Source organism: Aquila chrysaetos, chromosome 15 (genome assembly GCF_900496995.4).
Source record: "Aquila chrysaetos chrysaetos chromosome 15, bAquChr1.4, whole genome shotgun sequence".
NCBI lineage: Eukaryota > Metazoa > Chordata > Aves > Accipitriformes > Accipitridae > Aquila > Aquila chrysaetos.
The window spans coordinates 28,984,275-29,007,468 of record NC_044018.1 but is presented as its reverse complement, the minus strand read 5'-3'; the positions used below and the strand labels follow the sequence as shown (position 1 = coordinate 29,007,468).

General features: G+C 57.8%; 1 protein-coding gene across 1 annotated transcript; it reads right to left on the bottom strand.

Moving 5' to 3' along the window:
• Positions 1–2,945: 2,945 nt before the first annotated feature.
• On the bottom strand, positions 2,946–22,422 carry FIGNL2 (fidgetin like 2). Its single transcript, XM_030037205.1, has 2 exons — positions 22,250–22,422; positions 2,946–7,362 (listed from the first exon to the last, which is right to left on the bottom strand). The coding sequence occupies exon 2, from the start codon at positions 7,349–7,351 to the stop codon at positions 5,150–5,152; it is 2,202 nt and encodes a 733-aa protein (XP_029893065.1). The 5' UTR covers positions 7,352–7,362; positions 22,250–22,422; the 3' UTR covers positions 2,946–5,149.
• Positions 22,423–23,194: the final 772 nt, after the last annotated feature.

Genomic DNA, 23,194 nt, shown 5'->3' with positions numbered 1-23,194 from the left:
AAACAAGCAAACCCTGCTCGCTGCTCCGCTCCTGCTGCCGCGTGAAAGTGGGTTCCTTCTCCTGCAGCCCTGATGGGAGAAGCAGCGACGAGCACATGGTGCCAGACGGGTTTTGCCAACCCCATCCCTGTAACGTTCAGTTTGGCACTGATGACAGGAAAATTCTTCTCTAAGGATGCCGCATTTCAGGACTAACACCACTGCCACCATCATCTTGCTGCTGCCACTCCTGGAAAGGCTCCCCATCCTCACCGCCCCTTCTGCCAAAAGATTTGGGAGCATCTTTTGGGAAGGTCTGGGCAGCATCGCCCCGCTGTGCCAGGAGGGTCCGCGGAGGAGCTGGGACCATCCCCCAGGTTTCCCTGGGAGGAAAACGCAGCCAGGGCAGATGCACCAGGCCAACAGGGTGGGAGGAATTGCTCGTGCATGTCCCACCAGCAAAGAGGACAGCGGGTGAGCGGCACACGTGGTTGGGCTGGGGAGGACTGCTAGGAACGCCGGCGCTGTTAGCCCCATGCATTCCACATGGGACTTGGCCTGGATTTGGGGAAAGAAGGCAGGTTTCATGAGTTCTGTGGAATCCAGACTCTGAAAGGTCAGAGTCCAGCTGCAAATTCATTTTAATAACCTGAGATGCTGGGAAGCATTCGTCTTGCCTCTTTGTGCCAGCACATCCCAGCTAGGACCAGCCCGTGGCCAAGCCCAACGTTTTCCCTGGCTGGGATGGACAGAGCATGGCTGGACCCCGTTATCCCAGGTGGGATAACCAGCTTGGACGCTGCAGCACAGGCCCAGCGAGGGGCTCCCCATCTCCGACTCCCCATCCTGCTGCCGTGGGACTTTGCTCACAGATGGAAACCCTGTGCCGGCTACCACCGGGCTCGGCAACAAAAACAACCGCCGCCAGCCGCGGCCGAGCCGGGAGGTCCCTCTGAAAGCCAACACTGAACCCGAAACCTCGCTCCGGCACCACAAAGCAAAGGCACAAAGCAAAGGCACAAAGCGCAAACAGCATCCGCGAGGTTTGGGAGCAGGGATGTGCACAGCATCCCTTGCAGCAGGTGGAGAGGAGCCAAGCCTCCCTTTGCCAGAGGAGGAGGAGGAGGAAGAGGGAACCTTCCTCCCATTTTCCCGGCTGGTGACTCTGCAGCCCATCCACCAAGTAATTTATTCATAGTGCCGTAACCTCAGGGGTCCTGATAAAAGGCCGGAGCTGCCTGCCGCATTGTTCCGGATACGGCCAGCACAAGCACAAAGGCTCTGGACACCTCCCGGCCACGGATGCCACCATGTCCCCTCCTGTACTGGGAGGGGGGGTCCGGCACCCGATTCCTCGCCCTCCCACCCACTGAAAAACCTGAAGCTGCCGCGCTAATTGCCACAATTATTTCTGCTCTGGGACGCAGGGCCCCTCTGCGGCGGGCTGCACGCCTGCTATTGCTAATGAGCTTAACTCCTGAGCTGGGTGCAAAGACAGAACCCAGGGGTAGAGGTGCGTGGGGGGGTACATTTATTAGCCTGCCCGAGGCCCTCGAGATAACAAACAAACAAGCAGCCATGGGCTGGGAGCCACTTTTCCCCTTATTTCCATGAATAACAGCAGCCAAGGGCGAAAAATCCATCTCTGTGGCACGGCCAGGATCCCACAGGGATGGAGGGAGCCGGGTCCCATCCCACGCAGCCACCAGGGATGAGCGTCCCCTCCTTTGGGGTCACAGCGACGCGGGGGGACAGGGATGCTCAGGGCAGGTGGCATTCACGGAGCCTCATCGCCCGCCGGAGCTGGCGGCGAAACGTCTCTGGTTATCGATAACGCAGAGCCCCGCCATCGACCGGGCGCTCCGATCCACGCAGAACTAGAGGAGAACGCGAGCACGTTTGGATTGCGTGGGAACATCGACATGGGAAACCCTCCCTGCCGAGATCGGTGGGGGCCGTGCTGGCATCTGCCAAGGCGGGGGGGGGGGGGGGGCATCGGCAGGGATCCCCCCCCCATTGCACGCCCACAGCGATGCTGAAATCGCAGCCTTTGCCGCAGCTCTCACCGCAGCCGCCCTTTTCCCGACTGGAGCAAAGCTCACTCAGAATCGCTCCTACGACTCGGAAATTGCCCCGGACACGGGGGAACTGATTAACCGAATTAACCGATTTCAGGATACATAATTGTCCAAGCGTATAACTTCACACACACAAAAAAAAAAGAAACCGGGATGAGGTAAATGAATACTCCGGAATTCATGAGTTGCAGCAAACTCTGAGAAATAAAATGTGGGGGAGCAGCAGTGCTCAACACAAGTAATTCAGCTTAAAAAAAAGCACTAAAAACTCAACCCAACTGACAAAGAGAAAATTAACCCAGAACCAACCCCGAGCCAGCCCAGGCACTACAGAGCAAAGCTCGCAGCCAGGCAGCACAGGCAAACCCCCCCCCCCATCCTCACGACCCCCCCACAGTCGCCCCTCGTACCTGCAGGTACTGGCTGGGTCCTCACCAGCAGCAGCCCCCCAGGACCTGGGGGGGCCCTTCCAGCAGGGACCCCTCCTCAGCAGAACCTCAGGACCCACTGCCCCCAGCCAGCTCTACCTGGGGCCTCTGCCCTAACGAGGGGAGGGGGCACGCCTGGACCCCCCCATCTAACGAGGGAAGGGAGCACACCTGGACCCCCCTAATCCCCTAAAGAGGGAAGGGGGCACACCTGGACCCCCCCACCATTAACAAGAAGGGGGGAGGGCTGAGGCTCTGCCCTTCCCCTGGCTGTTAATACCCCCCCACCCCTGCAATATCCCCCCCATGTCCCTTCTGTCCCCTGCAATATCTGCCCCCCCCCCCCAGAGCCCCCACCCCAATACCCACCCACCCACCATGTGCCAGCACCCCCCAGGGGCTAAAAAAGCCTGGGGGGGGCGAGGGCTGGGAGAAGGCAGTGCAGGCTGTCAGCCGGGCATTCATGTAATCTCTTTAATACTGTGTAATACTTTTCTTTTTAAAATACAGCATTTCTTGAGGTAGACCATTACAGTTCAAAAGCATTTCTTTTTCAGACATTAATAAGACATGAATTAAATACTTTCATGTACAATATGTTGCAAAATGAGGTAGAAATGGTTACAGAGAGTGTACAAAGTCAAATATGATAATAATAATAATAAAAAGTCTTCAGGAACCCAGTACCACTTTTTGGAAGCCGGGGTGGGGGGCATCTGCCCCGGTAATGCCCTTTGCACACAGGCAGCTGCCTGCGCACTCCCGTGCACGCTTAAATGGGAAACTGCAACAAAAATTGGGAAAACATCCCAAAGCTGGCAGATGCATCACTTCTGCAATTGGGGGGGGGGGAAGCCCCTGCGAGGGATGCGTCCTCTCTGCGTGCGCAGACCCTGAGGTTATGGGGGGGGCTGCTCTGAGCAGCGGCCGGTGCCAGTGGCTGGCTGGGCAGCCCCGGAGCAGCTGCCTCCCCCCAGTACAATATAGAGCTCTAAAAAAAGAAAAAAAAAAAAATTAATATTTTTTTTTAATTGAGGAAAAAAAACCCAACCCCACCCGGCGATGCGAAGCGGGTTTTGGGGCGGGGGGGGTCAGGTGGACGTGCAGTGGGTTCATGCTTTGTGTAACGCAGCTTTTCATCCGCCGGTGGTCAGCAAGAAGGGGGGAGCTGGGCTGTGTCCTGACCCCCGCAGCCCGGCCCCCCCCCAGGGGAGGGCAAGGAGCACCCAGGGCAAAACCCTGCAGCCCATCATCAGCCCTGCTAGACTTTTTTTTGGGGGGGGGAAAAGTGATTTCCCCAAATTTTGCGGCCACCGTCAGCCTCTGCCGGGGCTTCTCGGTGCGCAGAGGTGGTGACTGCGGTGGGAAGCCAAAAAAAATCCCTTATTTCATGTGAAAAGGGAGCGCCGTGCCCTCGTCCTCCCCCGCGGCCCCATCCCCAGTGCAAAAATGACACCGGGAGGAGGATCCCACCCCCCGGCCCCAGCCTTGCACAGGGGTGGGTGCCCCCTCCCCGCACCCCCGGGCCCCAGCCCCGGGATGCAGCGGGAGATGCTGGAGGGTGACGGACCCAACCTGATCCAAAAAGTGGTGCTAGCGACAGCTTCCAAACTACAGCACTAATACTCTTTCCGTTGAAGACACGTTACTCCACCAAACGCTACAATAACAATGTTAAAAAAAAAAAAAAATTAAAATAAAATTATGGCATAATATACGTGAAAAGCACCCAAAATACATTCAACTTTCATCTTTGTAACAGCTTCAAGTTTTTTTTTTTTTCTTTCTTCCTTCTTTCTGTCACCCTTTTTGGAAGCAAACACACGAGGCAGCTTTGTCCCAGGTCTGAAAACTCTTAAAAATCTCTTTTTCCTTTTCTGAGAAGATAAAAAGAGTTTTTAAAAACACATTCTTTTTTTTTTTTTTTCTGAGGTAATTCTTTTCCTGAGTAGTTAAAAAGAAAAAACAAAAAAATACTACATACCTTACAAAAATAAAAAACCAAGTCTAGTATATTAAACAATCTACAGCATTTTACTCCAAAACCCCCTGGTTTTGTGTCCCCCCCCCCCCCACTCCCCCCCCACCCCCTTCCCCGATCAAGGACATCGCCGCCGGGCTGCTCGTGCCACGTGCAAGGGGGGCTGCTTTGCTCAAAAGACGCCCGAGGTATTTCTGTTAGGAACAATAAAAGCAATCAAAAAAAAAAAAAAAAAAAAAAAAAAATTGAGCCTCTGGGTAGACGGGGGAGCTCGTGCATCCGATGCCGGAAAGCCGGATCCCGACTCGCCTCCGGCCCCGCTCGCTGCATCGCTGGTCCAGGGACGGATGAACGGGAAAATAATAAATAGGTTATCCTGAGTTCAGTGGGCGACGGCTTCCGAAAAAACAAGGAGAGGAAAAGCCCGGCCGAGTCCGAAATAGTCAAGAAGAGGTACGTCGTGCTGCCGTCGGGGCTGTCCGGGGGTCTCCTGCCCTTCGGGAGGAGGGGGTCCGGCCCCGGCGTGGCTCTGGGGGAGAACCGGAGCCCCCGCCGACCCCAGCCCGGCCCCTCCAAACCCTGCGTTCATCGGCCGAGTCCCAAAACCGACCTCGGAGCCTCGGGCTGGGGGCGAAGGGTCCGTCCCCGCACCCCCCGCCCCGGTCCCCGCCGCTGCCGCGCCGTCAGTGCCTGGTGCCGTACATTTTATCCCACTCCAGGAACAAGTCCAGCTCCTTCTGGGAGGCGGCGGGGTGGACCTTGCAGAACGCCTTCTCGAAGTCCTGGTAGGAGGTGGGCTGGATCTGGCCCGGCAAACCGTGCAGCGTGGTGGCCCCGGCGTGCTGGCAGAGCTGGACCAGCTCGCTGCCCGAGAAGCTCTCCGTGTGCTGCACCAGAGACGCCATCTCCCGCTCGCTCAGGCAGGAGTTCTGCTGAGCCAGGGCGTGATGGAGGATCTGCCGCCGGGCGATGCTGTCCGGCGGGGAGATGTAGAACCGCTTGGCGAAGCGCCGGTGGGAAGCTTCGTCCATGCTGCCCGGCCGGGAGGTGGTCCCGATGACGACCACGTTCTGCTCGGATGAGGTAGCCACGTTGTCCAGGTAGGAGAGGAGCTGGGATTTGAGGTTGCTCACCTGGCTGCCGTCCTCGCCAGCCCGGGCCACCAGCAAGGACTCGGCCTCGGTGATGAGCACCACCGCGGGCTGCCGGCAGCTGGCCACGAAGAAGACGGTCTGCAGGATCTTCTCGGCTTCGGCTTTCCAGGTGGAGAGCAGGGTCTTCCCACTGAGCTTCAGCAAGGTGGAGCCCAGCTGGGTGGAGATGCACCGGCTCAGCAGGGTCTTCCCCGTGCCGTGGGGACCGAACAGCAGGATGGTTCGCGGCGGCCGGCTCGCCCCGGTGTAGGCGCCGGGACGCAGGATGGGCCACACCAGCTCTTCCTCGATGGTGGCCTTCACGGAGACCTGCCCGGCGATGTCCGTCCACTGCACGGGCGGCCCCCGCTCCACGACCTTGGTGTTCACCAGCTCCAAGACCAGGGGGTCGACGTTCTTGGGTTGCTCCTCCACCGGCGGGCTGCCGAAGACCGGCGCTTTGGGGGGCAGCCGCAGCGGGAAGGGGGGTCCCGGCTCGGCTGCCTGTTCCCCGTTGGCGAGCGGGGGGCTGAACTTCTCGAAGGGCTCCGCCGGCCGCAGCGGAGCGTCCCCAGCGCCGTAAGGTGGCGAGACCATACTCTTCATCGGCTGCCCGCCGTACTTGCCGGCGTGCTCCTCGGCATTCCCAGCGCCCGCCGGCCGCTTCCCGGGTTTGAAGGCCACCTGGGGGGACTCGGCGCTGCCGCTGAACCCGTTGCCCCGGCACTCGCCGTTGTCCGACATGGGGTAGGGGGACTTTGGCTGCTCGTAGCTGTATTTCCTATACCTGCCCTCCGCCTCGTCCTCCCCGCCGGAGATGTCGAAAGCCTTCCTCTTCAGGGCGCCCGCCGCCTCGGTGCCGAGGGGCGGCACGGCCAGGGGGGCCAAGCCGGCCCCCTGGTAGCCGTAGCCAGGGACCCCGGGCGGGCGGGCGGCGGGCGGCGGGGCCGGGATGGGGGTGGGCGCCGCGATGCCGGAGGGCAGGTAGGAGGCGGAGGGATGGGGCGGGTGGATGGTCCCGTAGCCCGGCTGCGGCGGGTAGCTGCCGGCGGCGTAGTTGTACATCGTGCCGGAGGAGCCGTAGCCCGGTACCAGGGCGGGCGAGGGGTGCGGGGGCTGCAGGAGCCCGGAGCCATGGAGGGCAGGGGGGTGCGGCGGGGGGAGCGCTGCCGCCGGCTGGGTGCAGTAGCCGGAGGGCAAGTAGGTGCCACCGTAGCCTGAGGGGTACTCCTGAGATGCCCCGAGCCCGCCGGAGCCGGCAGCGGCTCCCCCGCAGGAGTTAGCGGGGTACATGGGATCGGCGAGGTTGGCAGACACCACGGGGGAACCGCCGAGCCCGATGGCCCCGCCGCTGGGGGGGACGGCGGGCGGCACCACCCCCTTGGCGCCGGGGAGGCCATCGTGGATGGGGGTCAAGGGGTAGGCACCGTCGGAGCCGTGTGCCACCGGCCAGGGCTCCCCGTCGCCCTTCTGCCCGTTAACCGGCCCGAAGGCTCCATCCCCGTAGCCGCTCAGCGCCGGGCGCTCGTAGGGCGCGTCCAGCACCCCCGAGTACTTCTCGGCGTACCTCTTGAGGAGGTTGGAGGCGGTGAGCGCCGAAATGTCGTCGTTGGCCCAGGCGTAGTTGAAGCGCTGGCGGGTGCTGGGGTAGAGGTCGGACTTGTGGGCTGGCGAGGAGGTGGTGGAGGAGACGTCGAGGTGCTGCTCCGGCCACTGGTTCAGGGACTGGGCATGCTCTGGTGACCAGTGCATCTTCGACAGACCTGCGGATGACAGGACGGCGCAGGGTGAGAGCAGCAAAACAGGGACGAGCGCCTCCCTGCGCTGGGGATCTCCAAAACCCACCGTACCGCCCCGTCCTTCTGGACCACATTGCACCTCCTGACGGCAAACACGTGCTCTCAATTATGCTCATGCTCTCATTTTCCCATGCAAAAATCCCCTTGACCACCACCAGTGCAAACATCCCCCAGGAACAGCAACCGTGAGCACTTCAGAGAACCCAGCCAGCTCAAGCTACGATGGCCGCATCGTCCAACAGAATAAAATATTCAGGTTATCAAACCACGGCAAGCCAAGGCGATAACGAACCGCGCAGCCCCCAGTGCTGTCGGCAGCGCCGCGGTGCCGAGCATCGGCACACGTAGCCGCAGGACGACCCTGCCCTGAGACGCTCCACCTGGAGCAGAGTATAATTATAATGTTATAATTATAATGCATATAATATTAATAGCATATTAATAGCGTGTAGCCAGGTGGCCAGGGAAATAGGGGCTGCACTGCACGCACACACACATGCACGTGGGAAGCTGCCCGTCGCCCCGGGCTGAGCGCAAGCCTTTGCCGACATCCCTTTGCCCACCCCCTGGCACCAGTGCCGGCACTGATGGACCGTGCGTGACCCCACCAAAACAATTTCTCCAGCAAAGGGGAAGACAGAAACACCACGGTCGTGCCCAGACCCACCCCTGCACCGAGGTCGGCATCGCCCTCTCTTGCTCCAACCCCCAAATACCGGGTGGCCCCCGAGCACCCGCAGAGGGTGGTGGCAGTGTCCCCCATCACCACCCGAAGCGTGGGGTCCCCCCTCCCGGCCCCCCAGTCTCCCCCCGCCCTTATGCCCAGCGCCTCGGGGGACGGCTAAAGTAGGAGCCGGGAGGGGACCTCGTGTACCACTCACTCGCCTCTCTCAGCCTTTAAGCCACTTTGTGACCACAGCACAATTAGATTACTTAATGCTTTAATTGACTTATATGGCATTTGTACTTCCACTTTGGATATCAAACTTACACAAGAGGATTTAAATGGCGGCTTTGCGTGGCTTTATCCGGCATCCTCCCTGCATTTACTGGCCATTATTAAAGTGCTCCCGATAGATAAATGCTCAGACAGAGACAGCCACGACAGCCTGCGGGAAAGGGCCCTTTTTAATGAACACAAAGGAGAACGCTGCCCAATAAACCTGCGCTCCTGCAGCAGATTTTTCCCCGAGCCGTACGCGCGGTCTGGCTGGACGCAGAGGGACGGAGGGGGCCCTTCCCTCTGCCTGCGAGCAAAAAGCACTGAGAAGCTATTAAAGGGAAAAATGAGGGTTTGGACGACTCCGTGAGGAATAAGACATTTTTAAAAAAAGATATTTTTTTTTGAAGGAACTAAAGCACCAGGAGTTTCCATCCTTGTTCAGACCACTGTGTGGTGGTGTACAGTGTGCAGACGGCAGCTGCTTTTGGTCTCCCAAAAAAATACAGACTGCAAATGCCTGGGGCTCAGGGGAGGAGAAAAGGGGTTTGGGAGGCACCCGGGAGGTGGCCGATTGCTCCAGCATCCACCATGGCACAGGGGCTCACTGCGGAGCAGCGTGGCAGGAACGAGGTGCCACCATCACGACCGGCAAATCCCGGTGACATTTCCAGGCTGTTTCTTCTGAAGCCGGGAAGCAGCCGCCCTTGACGGCGGCACGGACACCCTCACCCTCACCCATCCCTCCTGGAGAAGGGAGGACGTGGCAGCCCACAGCCCAAGCAATTCTATGTCAGTCTTCTCCTGCAAGACAGCATCAGGCAGCGTGAGCTTCATTTCTGAGGACAACACACCCTGAGGACAGACACGAACCCCCACGTGACGACGGTCACTTCTCCGAGGAGCGCCCGGCTTTTCCCCATAGCAGGGATCGATGCCAACGCCTGAACCCCGCTGCTCCGACGGCAGCTAAAAACTGGTCCCTACAGACGAGCCCGGTGATGGGAACTGCTTTTTTAAGAGCCTGCAAGAGGGTGGCCAATGCCGCGGTGTGCGGCTGGAAGCCCACCATCACGGCACGAGCTGGGGCTGCTCCTCCAGCCCTGTTCCCGAGCACCGGGTCCCGCAAACAGCGAGAAGAGGGGCAGGGGGGGATGCACGGGCACAGGTTTGCACGGGCGCTGCTGCCACCAAAGCAAACCCGAGCGCGAAAGGATGGAGAAGCAAACCCGCCTCTATCCGACCCCTTTAAAGACGAGATACATTTGGGAGAAGAAAAAGCCAAAATCCCCAGAAAGTCTGGTCGCACCCTGGAAAACCAGGCGGAGGGGGAGGGCCGGCGGGCAGGGAGAAGTTGTCAGGGGTTTGAAATGGGACGTGAATGAGGCGGCGGAGCGGGACAGATGTTTCAATGCTCCCCTTGGCAGTGTGAGAAAATTACTGTCCAGTGACCAAATGGCCGGGCCGGTTCCCACCCTCGCTGCTGCCCATTATCCCCAGCGCAAGACAAAGGCGGGCAGGGGGGGCTGGGCAGGGGAGAATCCTATTGTTCCCGCCCGCCCTAATTATGGAAATCTTGTTAATCTATTCAGCAGCGACTCTGAACTGGGCTTTTGTTCGGGGGCTTTTTAGCGGGGCGCACCGCCGAGGGTGTCCAACGGCTCGGCGTTGGGGATGGGGTGCGCTCCCTCCCTGGAAAAGCTCTTGCCGAGGGATTTCAGGCGTAGCCATGAGGCTGGGGGGACGCAGGGCTGCCCCAAGCAGCACCCCGGCGCGGGTTGCTTTTGTTGGAGCACAGATCTACCACCCGCAGCCCTCATACGCAGAGCGTACCACGTATGCACGCACGCATGTGCCCGTATTTTATATGCTCCTGTCCCAGCCCCATGACCATGCACCCATCGCTAACGCCGGTGCATAAAAACTCACGGCAAAACCTACGCGGGCGAATATAGAGATGACCCGCAGGCAGCGTGTGCTGATGGCTGCAGCAATCCAGCATCCCTAGGGGGATCAGGAGAGGGTTGGAATGGATTTGGAGGGCAAAGGAGGAGAGGGAGCGCGCAAGAGCAAACACGTTCAAGCTGAGGATGCACTAAAGCCGGGGTTTAAACCCAGCCAAACTCCCCCGAGCACCCGCGCCCCGGGAAGAGGGACCAGCCCGCAGGGAGTGATCTGCAGCCCCGCAGTGCAGGCGCTGGATGTGTCTCGACGTCCCCTTGGACAGCCCTTGCTGCTCTTGAAGCATCCCAGCCCTTGGGAGGGAGCAGACGCTGCTGTCCTTCGGCTCCCGGTGTAGGAATGAGCCGATGAGCTGCCTCCGCGATGCTTTGCTCGTACCGCCGCGGTCTTGCTGGTTCAAACGCTGACGGCTCCTTTTTCTGCAGAGCTGCCAGCTTGGAGGATTTACGCCTTTTTCAAAAGATGTTGAGCAGTTTCATTATCCCTGCAGTTACCCGCAGCAGCACGGTCCGATGAGGTCGGCTTCCCGGGCAGGGAGAGCCTGTCCCGGTTCCAAGGCTCTGCCCGACTTCCCAGGTTTTTAATTCTCTGACGTGCAAACTTTGGGCCCAGAGGGAGCAAACCTGGACGCTGGGAGTCCCGTTTCACAGCCCAGCCTTCACCAAGACCTCTCATATCAGGGATGTTGTGCGCAATGGATCTTCTGTGCTGGATTTTGCTACCAGCACCTGAAGGTGGGTCCAGACAAGAACCTGGACCAAGCACCCACAGCAGGAATGCAGCCTCACATCAATGCAACTCCTGCACCGACAGCTTTGTCAGTGCAGCTGGATTCGCATCACCGAGAGGTTTTTGCACCCATGCAGAAATGCTGCAGGTCTTGCAGCAGCCACAGCGTTATCTTCAAGGATAAAGGCAAGCTGGGAAAAAAATGCAGGAGGAGAGAACAGACTTTCCCAAGTCTGCCCAGTGAACGGGAGGCAGGGGAACGACTTTTTCTTTTTTTAAATGAGGCATTTCCTGATGATCTTTTCGGCTTCTGCTGCCAGGAGCTTGTCCTGGGCTGGGGTTTGTCCCTGCCTCCTAAGAGCAGCATAGGCAAAGTGCAATGGCATTACCACGAGTCAAAACACAGCTATAAATCAGAATTATAACCCATGCAGATACTCCATTTACACTCACTGTGGACCTGAGGCTTGCAGCAATGTTTCTGAAATGCTTTAGTATTAATGTTGTAGAGTATAGCAACATTTCTGCATGTTGATACACACATTTAAGCGAAATACTGGTCATCTCTAGTGAATCCCTACATGGCAGGTCCAGAATAGGCAAAACAGCCCGGCAGCAATTTACATCGGTGGCAGAGCTGGTCCCAAAGCCAGGACGAGGGCAAGGAGAGCACAAAGCCACACTTATATGTGATATAACCCAAGCGCAATACCTGACAGCGTTTGCAAAGGGTGAGACGTTTAAATCCCCCAGCCCTCCCCTGCAGACCGACGCCGGGCAGCCGATTTCTTGCAGCCTGGCACGCTGCCGGAGCTCAGACATCAAGTTTTCCAAGGCAAATTTCGGTTGTTTGGCAAATCCATCGGGGAGCTGCATTTCTTTGTCCACCACATTCCCTGTCCCCTCCTAACCGGTGCCGACAAAGCGAAGGATGGTATTGCAATCAGAGCAGGGTCAATGTACATATGTTAAAAGGATTTAGGCTAACTCCCACCGTGCCCTCTCCCCACCCCCAGGAGAAACAACCTCCATCCCGGCCAGTGCGAGCCAAAGGCTCCAGCATCCGCTCTGTCCACTCATATATCAAGTGCAGAGCAGCTGGACACCAGCACGAACCGGGAGTGACCAACGGGCCATCGCCCATCTGTGCTGCTCCAGCACCCGGCCAGCAAATGAAAAATTAATATGGATCCGCTCAGCCTGGCAGCAGCTGAGCATCACCCATCTGTCACGGCGAGAGGAGAAACTCTCAGCTAAATGTCATCGGGAGGAAACTGTACACGGCGCGTGGCCCTGGGAATCCCCAGATTGAGGGGATATGGCAATAAAATCCAGATATTATTAATAACGAGCTGATGCAATTAGTGGATTTGAGGAATTTTGCTCCACCTTTCACTATAAGATGGATGAGAGAAAAAGAAGCAATAAAAGGGACAAAAAAAATGAAGAAAAAAAAAAAATCAGCCTCTTTCTTGCTATCTATATTTGTCTTAACATGACTTGTCCCCAGGTCTCATGGACCACTCACATCTGCTGAGATCTGGGCTTCAGCCTTGCACCCACCCCCAGGAACACAGGACAAAACAGCAGAACTATTTGTTTGGGTCTAGAAACCACTGAAAGGTGGAACTGCCCCAACCCTCCCTGCTCCTGCCACTCCACCGGCACATTCCCTCCAATGCTTCAAAGAGGAACATTAATCCCGAAAGATTAATTATCGCATTAATCCGTCACCGTCTTGCCCGCTCCCTACCACGGGTGTGCTTCAGCGCATGCAAAATGCAGCTCCCTGCAACAGCATTCCCGCTCCCGGCCACGCCATTGCTTCTCCTCCAGCAGACAATCTCCTGCCCCGACCCACCTCGTCTGCTGTAGGATGCTCCTTGGGGCCACATTCCAGCTGTGATCTCCACCAGACCGCTGCCTGAAGGACGGTTCTCCGGTAGGAAGAAGGGTTTTAGCAAGAGCATCACTGAGCATTCAGGTCGTCGAAGTTCACCGCCTCTCAAGGTCAACTGAAGGCTGATGCTCAAGGGGCAGCGTGCCCCAGCAAAGGGTGCCACGGCCCATGGGTGCTGCTCAGATCCCTGTTCGGACTGAAGCCCTTCACCAAAATTTCATTCCTTGACACCAGACGAGGTCCTGGGGCCTGGGTTTGGACCCAGTCCATTTTCAGAGTATTACATTAGAGAGGAAAATCCATTTCTAATCAGCAGAACCATTTCCCCAAACAGACGTGGCCCCATAAAAAGGTCAGGAGGTCAAATGGACCCAATTTGCATGCAATCTGCATAACAACGGCCAAGCCAGTGAGGGTGATGAGCAGTACCCCAAAGCTCCCGCTCCCACCACCCGGTCCCAGACGGGACTTTGCCTCCTGCTTCTGCTCCCGACCCATGGCAAGGCTGGAGGACGCGGCGAGGTGAGGACGTCGCTTCTCCCTCATGGGCTGTAAGTCTGCGCTTGGCATGGACGTGACCATAGCCATCTCCTCCTCAAGCCCATCTAGAAACATGCCACGTGAAACCACCTGCGGAGATTTCGGCTGTGTGTATGCATATTCACGTGGTCTATAGAGGGACGTAGAGAAATAGTTTGAAGGCGTCGTTATACCTCCTCCGTCTCTGCTCCTACAGAAGCCACTTAGCAAAGGACGTGCTGTCAGCAAACAGATGGAAGCCGCTCTGAAAAACTTCTTGTCCTGACCTTGCTCCATTCGAAACCACTTGTTGAAACCCATCAGGACTCACCACATCCCCCCTGAGAGGGACTGTCTGAGCCCACCCGAACCCATAGAAGGAGGATCTGAGGGGGGGGATCATGCTCTTCTGATGGCCCCCACCACCCCCCAGCCAGCGCTGAGCTGCCGGCCGGGCGACCCGCGATGCTGTGCAGTAGGATGTCGGTGGTGGTGGGATGCCTGCAGGATGCGACCTCTGGGATCTGTGCTACAACGGCATAAGAAGAAGCAAAGCCAAAGTGTTACGGGGCCGGACCCCGAGCCCGGCTGCCGGACCGCTGCTACACCCTGGGGAGCCGTGGTCTGATCCGCACCCAGTGCTGTGCATGCCTGGGGCAGACGCTGGGGGGGGGGGTGTCTACAAACCCTGATATACACGTAAACCCCAGAAGGCTGAAAACAATTTTAAATGACTTATTTTTCCAAGAAGAAAGCATTGCCGTTACGTTTCGTGTTCCCACAAGCACTTGGATGAAGGTCATTAAATGCAGGAGATGCCCTGCAGCTCAGGAAGGGGCCCAGGGACCGGGCACCCCCCCACTCCTGCTCAAGCCCTCTCCTCCCAAGGTGTTTTTCCCGATGAAGCTCCAATAACAAACTCCCCCGGGGGCAAAAGCCAAGGCAGGAGCCACCAGCCCCCGGTCTATCTTCTCCAATATCTGGCCTTGGGCCGGGGTCAGTGCTGGGGGCTGCGGCGGACGCGGGAACTGGGCTGCAGCAAGAAGATAATTCGCCCCGTGCACTAGAGCCTGTCCGCAGCGGTAGCAGCAACGCTCCAGCTCATCTCCTCCACGGAACGAATCAATCTTAATTAACTCTAATTCTGGGGAGCCTCCCAGTCCTATCCAGCACTGCACAACGCGGTTGTATTTTCCGCCTCAGTGCCCTGCCGGGCAGCGCGCTCCACAGAGAATTGAGGAAAAACTCCTCTTTTCCATCATTTCTGCATCTTGTTTCTCGCGGTCCCCGTGTGTCCCCGTCACACACCCTGCGGGATGACGGACCCCATCCCCATCCCCTGTGGACCACCTTCCCTGCCCTCGGCACCCGCAGCTTCACCGTCTCCCGCCGGAGCTGGGCTGGGGGAGGCCTCTCTCCGTGGCTTTTGTTTTCACAAGCCTTTTGACTCGCAGATTCTTTTTTAAACACCGCCTCAGCAGCCTGAAAAGCGGAGCTCCCTCCTGCACTCCATTCACTAATGGATTTTCCAGAAGTTCCCTTTTTTTGGCTTCTTTCTTTGCTGACACTGCTGCCCCCATCCACGCCCGAGGCTGCGGCTCGCCTCTGCCGTATGCCTGCACTTGCACGGATGGACGGACGGACTCTGACTTTGGGGACCCTTGTGCCGTGCTCGGAGCAGCCACCCGTACAGCTCCCACCTTCTGCGCCCTGGGAGTTTGCACAGATACGTGGTTATTATAAGCCAATTATAATTATATATCATTATATAGCACAGGGTGCAAACGCCTCAACCTGCCACTACAGGGGTGCTGCTCAAAAAAAAAAAAAGCTTAAAGAATAATAAGGTGGCAGCAGCATCAGGGCGAAGGTATCGCCAGGAAATCGGGGAGAAGTTTGGTGCCGGGGTGGCTCCGTGTGAGGGCGTATCGATTGGGGCAGCACCGCTCCTGTCTCCTAGAGCTAATCCTATGGCAGAAATAATTCATTTTCCTCCCTTTTCAGCAGCCACTCATTAAAAAGTAATCACCTTGTAGGAGGAGGATATGAACAGCCCAAGGTCAGATCCGTAATGACGTTATTTCTGGAGCGCGTACCTGGCTCGTGCCGAACAGCGGCCGCGCTGCGACCCCAGCCTTGCCCGCGTGGAGCCGGCACCTTCGGCCCCACGGCTGGGCCCTGCCCCGCTGCTCAGGTTGGTGGCCATTAAGATGCAAATGGAAATATCTTTATATTAGCAGATATTCATTTCTGTAAGCACTGCCTGCCAGCGTCCGTGGCCAAGCACCCAGGTCGCACTGCACGGATGTTGCTCTCATCAACCCCAAGCATCTGCAACACCTAAGGTGGAAAATAGGAACAACGCTTCAAAAGGTATCTTTTAAATCCCCTTATTCTGTGGCATCTGCAATAAATCTCCAAATCTCCAGCTCCTGATTTATTTTTACATTGCGGGGACTTCACCTGCAGCTGCTAAAACCTGTTTTTCTAAGAGCGTGAAGCTGCAAAGCGTAACATGAAGACGTGTCACCGTGTCCCCGCCAGCGGCACGAGCAGAGGGACCACGCAGGTGCCCGTGCCGGCTGGGACGTACGTGAGGAAAGACCAAAATAACACGTGGACAGCCGCTGTGCCACTCGCGCCGGCATCTGAGCAAGCACCGGGGCTCGGTGCGAGCCGTGAGCGCAGCGTCGTCCTCCTCCTGCCGGGAGGGATGTCCCGGACAGAGCCGTCCGGGGACGATGCCGTGACGCATGACGGCGGCATCCAGCCCCGAGCCCCATAACCACATCTCCCGCATTCCTCACCCGGCACGGCCACGCCGGCACCGAGCCCCTGGAGCTCATCCACACGCAGAGCTGGTACTGCGGCACCTCGGCGCGCTCTCAGGTTGCCGTAAACCCGTGCCGGGCACGACGTCCTGCCCATCGCCGTTACCGATTCACCCGGGGGATCGGGGTGCAGCCCTGGGGGGGGGGGTCCCAGGAGGGAGAGCGTGGGCTCAGAGCGATTGCCCCAGCCCGGCGGCACAGCCGAGGGTTGCCAGGTCTAACGAAGTCCAACCTGCTCGCGGCGTGTCGGCATTTTAGCAGATTTATGTTTGCAACACGTGGCCCGATTCAGCGTTTGGAGGGAGGAGGAGGCGATGCTCTGGGAACCGGCTGGAGCACAGGGCTGGGACGGGGACATGGCACGGGGGACGGGAGGCAGGACGGGGCCGATCCCAGGGATTTGGCAATTCCAGATCCAGCCAAACTATGGGAAAACAGCTACAGCGATGCCAGAATGGGTAAAAAAATCCCCACACCTAAACCCTTCCTGGTTACATCCATAGCAGGGATGCTGTCGCACGCACGGCGCTCTGCTGCCGCACCGTGCAGGGCTGGGTCAGCTGGGGACCCTGGTGTCCCCCCCCCCAGCGACAAACAGTGCAGGGCACGTGGGACACCCTGAGCAGGGCGACCTGCCTTCCCAAGGCGGGACGTGCAGGACAAACCCTTCAAAACACACTCAACCTCTCTAACCTCCCGTGCACAGCACAGCCTCGCAGCTCGTCACCCCTGGCCTTTAATTACACATTTCTGCAGCCATTAGTCCTCTCGCCATCAATTACACCCACATTATCCCTCTCCGGGAGGCAGCAGGACACAGGGAGCAGAGTCAAGTGCTTTGCGGATTCTTTCCAAAGGAAAGAAACAGCCTCCGACGGGAACGTCCCTTCTCCGCGGCAGAGCCGAGGCAGCAGACAAAGCAACCCGGCAGCCGGTCCTGCTGCTCTTCAGAGGCCTAAAGCAACACCGCGAAAGATTAATCACAGGGAGAGGACCCGGGCTCCAGCGTCCCCTGATGCCACGAGTCCCCTCCAGCTCGGTGCCGCCGCTGCACCTCTCATCTATTTACACAGCAAAGTCTTTGTGAGAAGCAGGCTCCTCTTCTGAGTGCAGCCGGGGCAGGGAAAGGGGTACTTATTCAGCTATTATTCAGCTTTTTTTTTGTAGGCAAGACAAGTGTGGGTTAAAGTGCAATTTGTCTTGACATTAGTTTTCACTTTCTTGGGGGAAAAAAGAAAAAAAAAGTGGCTCTTTTATCTTTTGAGGGAAAACACTCGCCTGGGTACCACACCTCCACCAGCCGAGCATCCCACCCAGGAGCACACCCCAGCATCCCTCCCCAGGGAGTGCACCCCAGCATCCCGGTCCAGGGCGAGGGTCCCCAGGCACCACCACAACACAAGCCACGATGGCATCACTGTAATTAAATAAACATGCCCGGGTTTTCCATGATTGAGTTGTCTGTCCTCGGGTGAAAGGAGCTAGGAAGAAAAACCTTTAATTTGCATCCTCCCCTGTTCTCCACTATAAGTCAGCAGCATCTGCGAGGCCTTGGCTGGGTTTATTAGGGCCCCCATAAAGATCAGGGGTTGCTGATAAGCGACCTGAGGCATGCACCACTGGAGGAAAAATTGTGCTAGCGATCTGTACAATTTAACCAACATTAACTTCAGCTGATGACAGGCCACAAGGCCAGGAGAGAGATTTTACAACACCCTCGTTACACAGCAAAATAAACTTTGCTGCGGAGAGCCGGTGCTGACTTTCAACTCTTGCTCCCATTAGAGGAGACACGAGCCCAGAGCTGCCGAGGTGCTGCCGTCCCCGGGCAGGTCTGCTGGGCAGCACCCGTGCATGCAGCAGCATCCTCTGCAAATCACGACTGGGGTTCACGGAGCAGAAAAAGCACCACAATCCTGCTCAGGGCTTAGCAGCACGAGGGAGAAAAGTGGAGAGAGTCCTTCTCACCGTGCCAGAGCGCGAGACCAAGCCGAGTCCAAAGGAAAAACCAACAGGATAATATATCAGAAGTAATCATGGCAACGAACTCACGGCAGCAGGACCTTGCAAGGGGACAAACTGTTTCTCAGCACTGGGAATTGCCAGGGCTGGCATTGGGAAGAAGTGATTTATTCCCTGCTTGGATGCTGACCCAGCAAGGGGAATTTTCCTGCTTGATGCTAATAAAGTCTGATTCAGTCCCAATGGCTCCCTTCGGTCGGGAGCTGGGTGCCACTGCTGGCACCTGTGTCCCCTGGGACGAGAGTGCTGGATGCCTGATGTCACACGCAAGTGACCGAGCACCAGCAGCACCAGCAGCACCAGCAGCACCAGCAGCACCAGCAGCAGGGACGAGCTTTCTGGAGCCAGAGCACGACAGAGTTGCTAAACACATGCATCAACCGGCACACCCCTCCACGCCCCAAAAGGAAGAAAAACATCTTTATTTTGCTAAAAAGCTGCAAGAGAAGGACCCACCCCACTGGCACCTGAGCTGGGGCTGTCTGCTGGAGCGGAGGAAGGGAGCGCGCCGAGCAAATTAGATGCTCGGAGCCACGAGCCTCAAGCTTTCCTGCACGCTGCAAAATTCCAGCTGACATTTGGCCAGATGCGACGGGATCTGCCCCAGGACGACAAAAGGAGCCTCCCCGACAGCCTCTGTCAAACGGCAAAGCTCTGCTTCCAGCCATATAATCACTGGAGCTCAAAAAATATAACTGAAAAGTGTTTACAATGGCATAAACGCAAGGGTCAGCGTCATGCAAGGGTCACTATCGCTTCTCTAGATGCATTAATGTCATCTGTGGGGAAATTCCCTTTAGGAATCCTCGCTCAAATCCGGTGCTCCCACATCTGCTGCTGTAAACTGTGGATTGAGGGATTTCTCCTTCCCTACATGCGACCCATCTCCTCCCAGCTGTAGGGGCGAAAGCAGGGAGCTGCAGAAACCCCAAACCATTAGAAAAGCAGAGACAGAAGGGAAGAAAGGAGAATATTTGTCTATTGGCAGAAAAATCTCGAGGTGGCATTTCTACCCTCAGGAATTTCTCCTCGACTAGGAGGATGTAAAAATAATTAATACAAATAAAGTCCACAGCATCTGCAAATGCCATAGCACACGCTTCCAGACTCCTTCCAGGAATTTTTTTAATGATGCTAGAGATGCCGTCGTTACAGAGGTGACGATGTGCCACGCAGAATCGTTTTATTCCTTCTAATCCACGTGCGCTGTTGCAGGATGCGATACTGGCTTTGGAGGCGAATGCTCCCGGAGGCTTTGTGTTTACCTTTTCCACGGGGGAAGGAGGAGGTGAATTAAGTGACCTGACAGCCACTCCCTTGGCCTAAGGTTAGGCCCTCGCATCTGTATTTGGGCACCCAAAATAACAGCTTTTTTTTTTTTTCCAGGAGCTACTGAAATCCCCTGAAGCGGAGGACGGACACGGGGTGAGGGCTCAAAACTTTCAGCCTGCTTACTCAGGCGCCTCGATACAAGTCTGGGAGCAGCCTGAAGCGGGGATTTGGGAAAACCACAGCCCCTGCTTGTTATCGGTCTGGACAAACACGCAAAGCAGCATTGGGATCCTCTCCTGGCCATCCACCTCCTCCCCAAATAAAGGCAAACGGAGCCTTAGCTGCACCAGGGGAGAAACCCGTTGCTGGCCAGAGGCGTGAATCTACGAACACAGACATGCTGTTTTCTCCAACAACTGTTTTCTGTATTTCAGAGCATCCGGGGAAACCCGCTTCGGAGATTTCTCTGCGTTTATTCTGTTTTACCTTGGGGAATTGACTCTGACGGGATGCAAGAGGAGAGGTTTGGGTTCTGGGACGGCGTCAAATGAGCACCCAAACCCAAGATGCTGTTAAAGCCCCAACCCAGACCTCAGAAAGGAGAAAAAGGCCGGGGGGAAAGGCAGGGAGGAGAAAACACCGGCTCCAGATAAGCAATTGTTAACATGATCCATATGGTACACAACTTGCCTTTCTGTTTAACCAAAATGATAATGGCAAAAGGGAAGAATGCGGCGGGGGCTCCGCGGGAGAACAAAGGCGGCTGCGAAACCCTTCCCCGCACCAGAGAAAACGAATTGTGAGCGGGGAGAGCCCGTGGCTGCTCCTCCCCGGGCCGAGCCGCCCCGAAACCTACCCGGCTCGCTCCTTCTCCTCCGCGAAAGCTTTACAACTAAAACACAGAGCAGGGAGTGAAACTGCAGCTGTCAGCAATAAAATTAGAAAAAAAAAAATCTGACAAGTATTAACAGGGATGTTTTCATAATCAATAATAAACTTTAAATGTGAGCTGTGGCTCAGGACCAGCATTGATGTAAACACCGAGCCCATTCTTTTCAGATCTGTGATGAATTCAGCCCTGGGTGTTTATGTTATTGCAGGATCCCGCAGCTTTCCGAGGAACACAATACAGTACGTGCCATTCATTATCCCCGGCAGTCCCCCAAGAGAAAATGTCAACACACTTCTGCTAAAGAGAGCTAAAACAAATGTTTAATGTGATAAACAACTCCTGGGCCTCAGACCCTGCAGAAATGTTTAATTCAGAACCACCTCTAAGAACAAACAGGCGCCAGAGCCGCACGCTGGCATCTAGGAACACCAAACCCGGCACCCTGTCATCACCGGCCGCGCGCCGGAGCAGCGACCCAGCCAGCTCCCGACCGTCGGCGCTGGTGGGGAGCGCATTGGAAGGAAACCAGGGAAAAACCTTGGCAATTCCCATGCATGGAATGAGTAAATCAATTCTGAGCTGTTATTACTGTATTCACACACCCTCCACAGAGGGCAGGCATTCAAATTAAAGACCACGCGAGCCCAAGTCTCTTATGAATTCAGTTCAGCACATTGGCACCCCTGAAATCTGTTTGTCACGACAGCGGGATCCAATTAATGATAATGGTCATTTCTGTGATCCCAGAGTGAAACTAGGGATGATGTAAACCAGTGCATGGTGTCTCCAAATCCAGGAGAATTTATGCTGAAGACACAGTATAAAGCTATTTAAAAACCTTTCTGGTTTTTTTTCCCAAGTGCCTTTTGTCCCCCAAGTGGAAAAAGCACACTTCAAAAAAAGAAAAAAAGAAAAAGACCTTTCAGGCAGAGCTCCTAATTAAAAATCGCCATCAACTCCTCAACGCCACGACTGTTTTGAAGGCGAGCGCTCCAGCACGCGCTTGACGTGCGACAGCGGCTGAGGGGAGCCCGCATTGTTCCTGGGTGGATGGGTGGATGGGTGGATGGTTGGGTGGATGGATGGATGGATGGATGGGTGGATGGGTGGTTGGGTGGTTGAGTGGATGTTTGGTTGGGTGGATGTTTGGTTGGGTGGATGGTTGATTGGGTGGGTGGATGCTTCAGTGGGTGGGTGGTTGGGTGGATGCTTCGGTGGGTGGGTGGGTGGCTGGATGGATGGATGAGTGGACGGAGGGTTCCCCCCACCGTGCGCACCCCTCTGGGCATGGGAGCCACTGGAGCAGCAGGGGCCGGTCACCCCCCAGGGTCGCCCGCTGCGCTCCCCCCACCGGGCAGGCTCCTGGCCGAGCAGACTCATGTCAGGAGCACGTTTGCCCAGAGCTCCCTGCAGCCTTTTTGGGGCCAGAAGGGAGAGGAAAGGCAAAGGCAAAGGCCAAGGCGGCGGGGGATACCCCGTCCCCAGGGAGGGCTTGGGTTACCGGCCGCACCAGCCCCCCCCCCCCCGCCCCGCCGCGGCCCCTCCGCAGCAGCCCGCAATCCGGCTGTTTTCTCCCCAAAATCCGGACTCGGTGAATACCGGGGCGGGGGGGGGAAGCCGCCTCCGCCCGAAGCGGGGCATCCCCGGCAGCGCGGAGGATGCTCCACCGGCAACGCGGGGGGGCGGCCCCATCCCTCCCTGCTTCCCCCCCCCCCCCCCGCTCCACCTCCACCTCCCTCCCTCCCGGTGGAGCCCCCCGGTTCCCCCCCCCCCCCCCAACTCACCTCCTCATGCCGGCGGGCCCTAGCGCAGCCCGGCGGCGGGCGGCCGGGCGGGATCCCGCATCCTGCCCGCTACCGCCGGGACAATGCGGGGCGGCGCGGCGGCCCGCGGGCGGCGGGGGCTGGGGCCGGCGCTGGGGTTGGGGCTGGGGCCGGGGCCGAGGGCCGGGGCTGGCCCCCCCCCCCCCCCTCCTCCTCCTCCTCCTCCTCCTCCCCCCCCCGCCTCTCCTTCTCCGCCCGCCCGCCGCCCAACGACCCGCCCCTACGCCGCGGCGGGGCGGAGCGGAGCGGAGCGGGAGAGCGGCGGAGCGGAGCGGCCCCTCGGGCGCAGCGGGGGCGGGAGGCGCCGCAGCCCCGGGGGGGGTGAGGAGGAGGAGGAGGAGGAGGAGGAGGAGGTGGGGGGGGCGGCCCCCTCGGCGAGAGTGGGGTTGGGGCCGGTTCAGGTTCAGTTCTGGTGCCGCTGAACGGGCCGGGCCGGTACAAAAGCAGAGCGGAGGTGCGGGCAGCCGAGGTCCTGGCATTGCGGCAGCCCGGCAGGCGTGCGCCGCGACCCTCTGCACCCCAGCACCCATGCACTCTGAACCCCTGCACCCCAGCACATATGCAGACGAGCCCCTGTGCATTTCATTCTCCCGCACCCCAGCATCCCAGCGCCCACGCACCCTGACACCCTGCACCCCAGCACCCATGCGGCCCAGCCCCTGTGCATTTCATGCTCCTGCACCCCAGCATTCCAATGCTCATGCACCCCAACCCCCTGCACCCCAGCATCCCAGTGCCCTTGCATCCCAACCCTCTGTACCCCAGCATCCCAGCGCTTGTGCACCCCAAACCCCTGCACCCCAACACACATGCACCCCAGTCCCCATGCATTTCATTCTCCCGCACCCCAGCATCCATGCACTCCAACACCCTGCACCCCAGCGCATACGCAGCCCAGCCCCCATG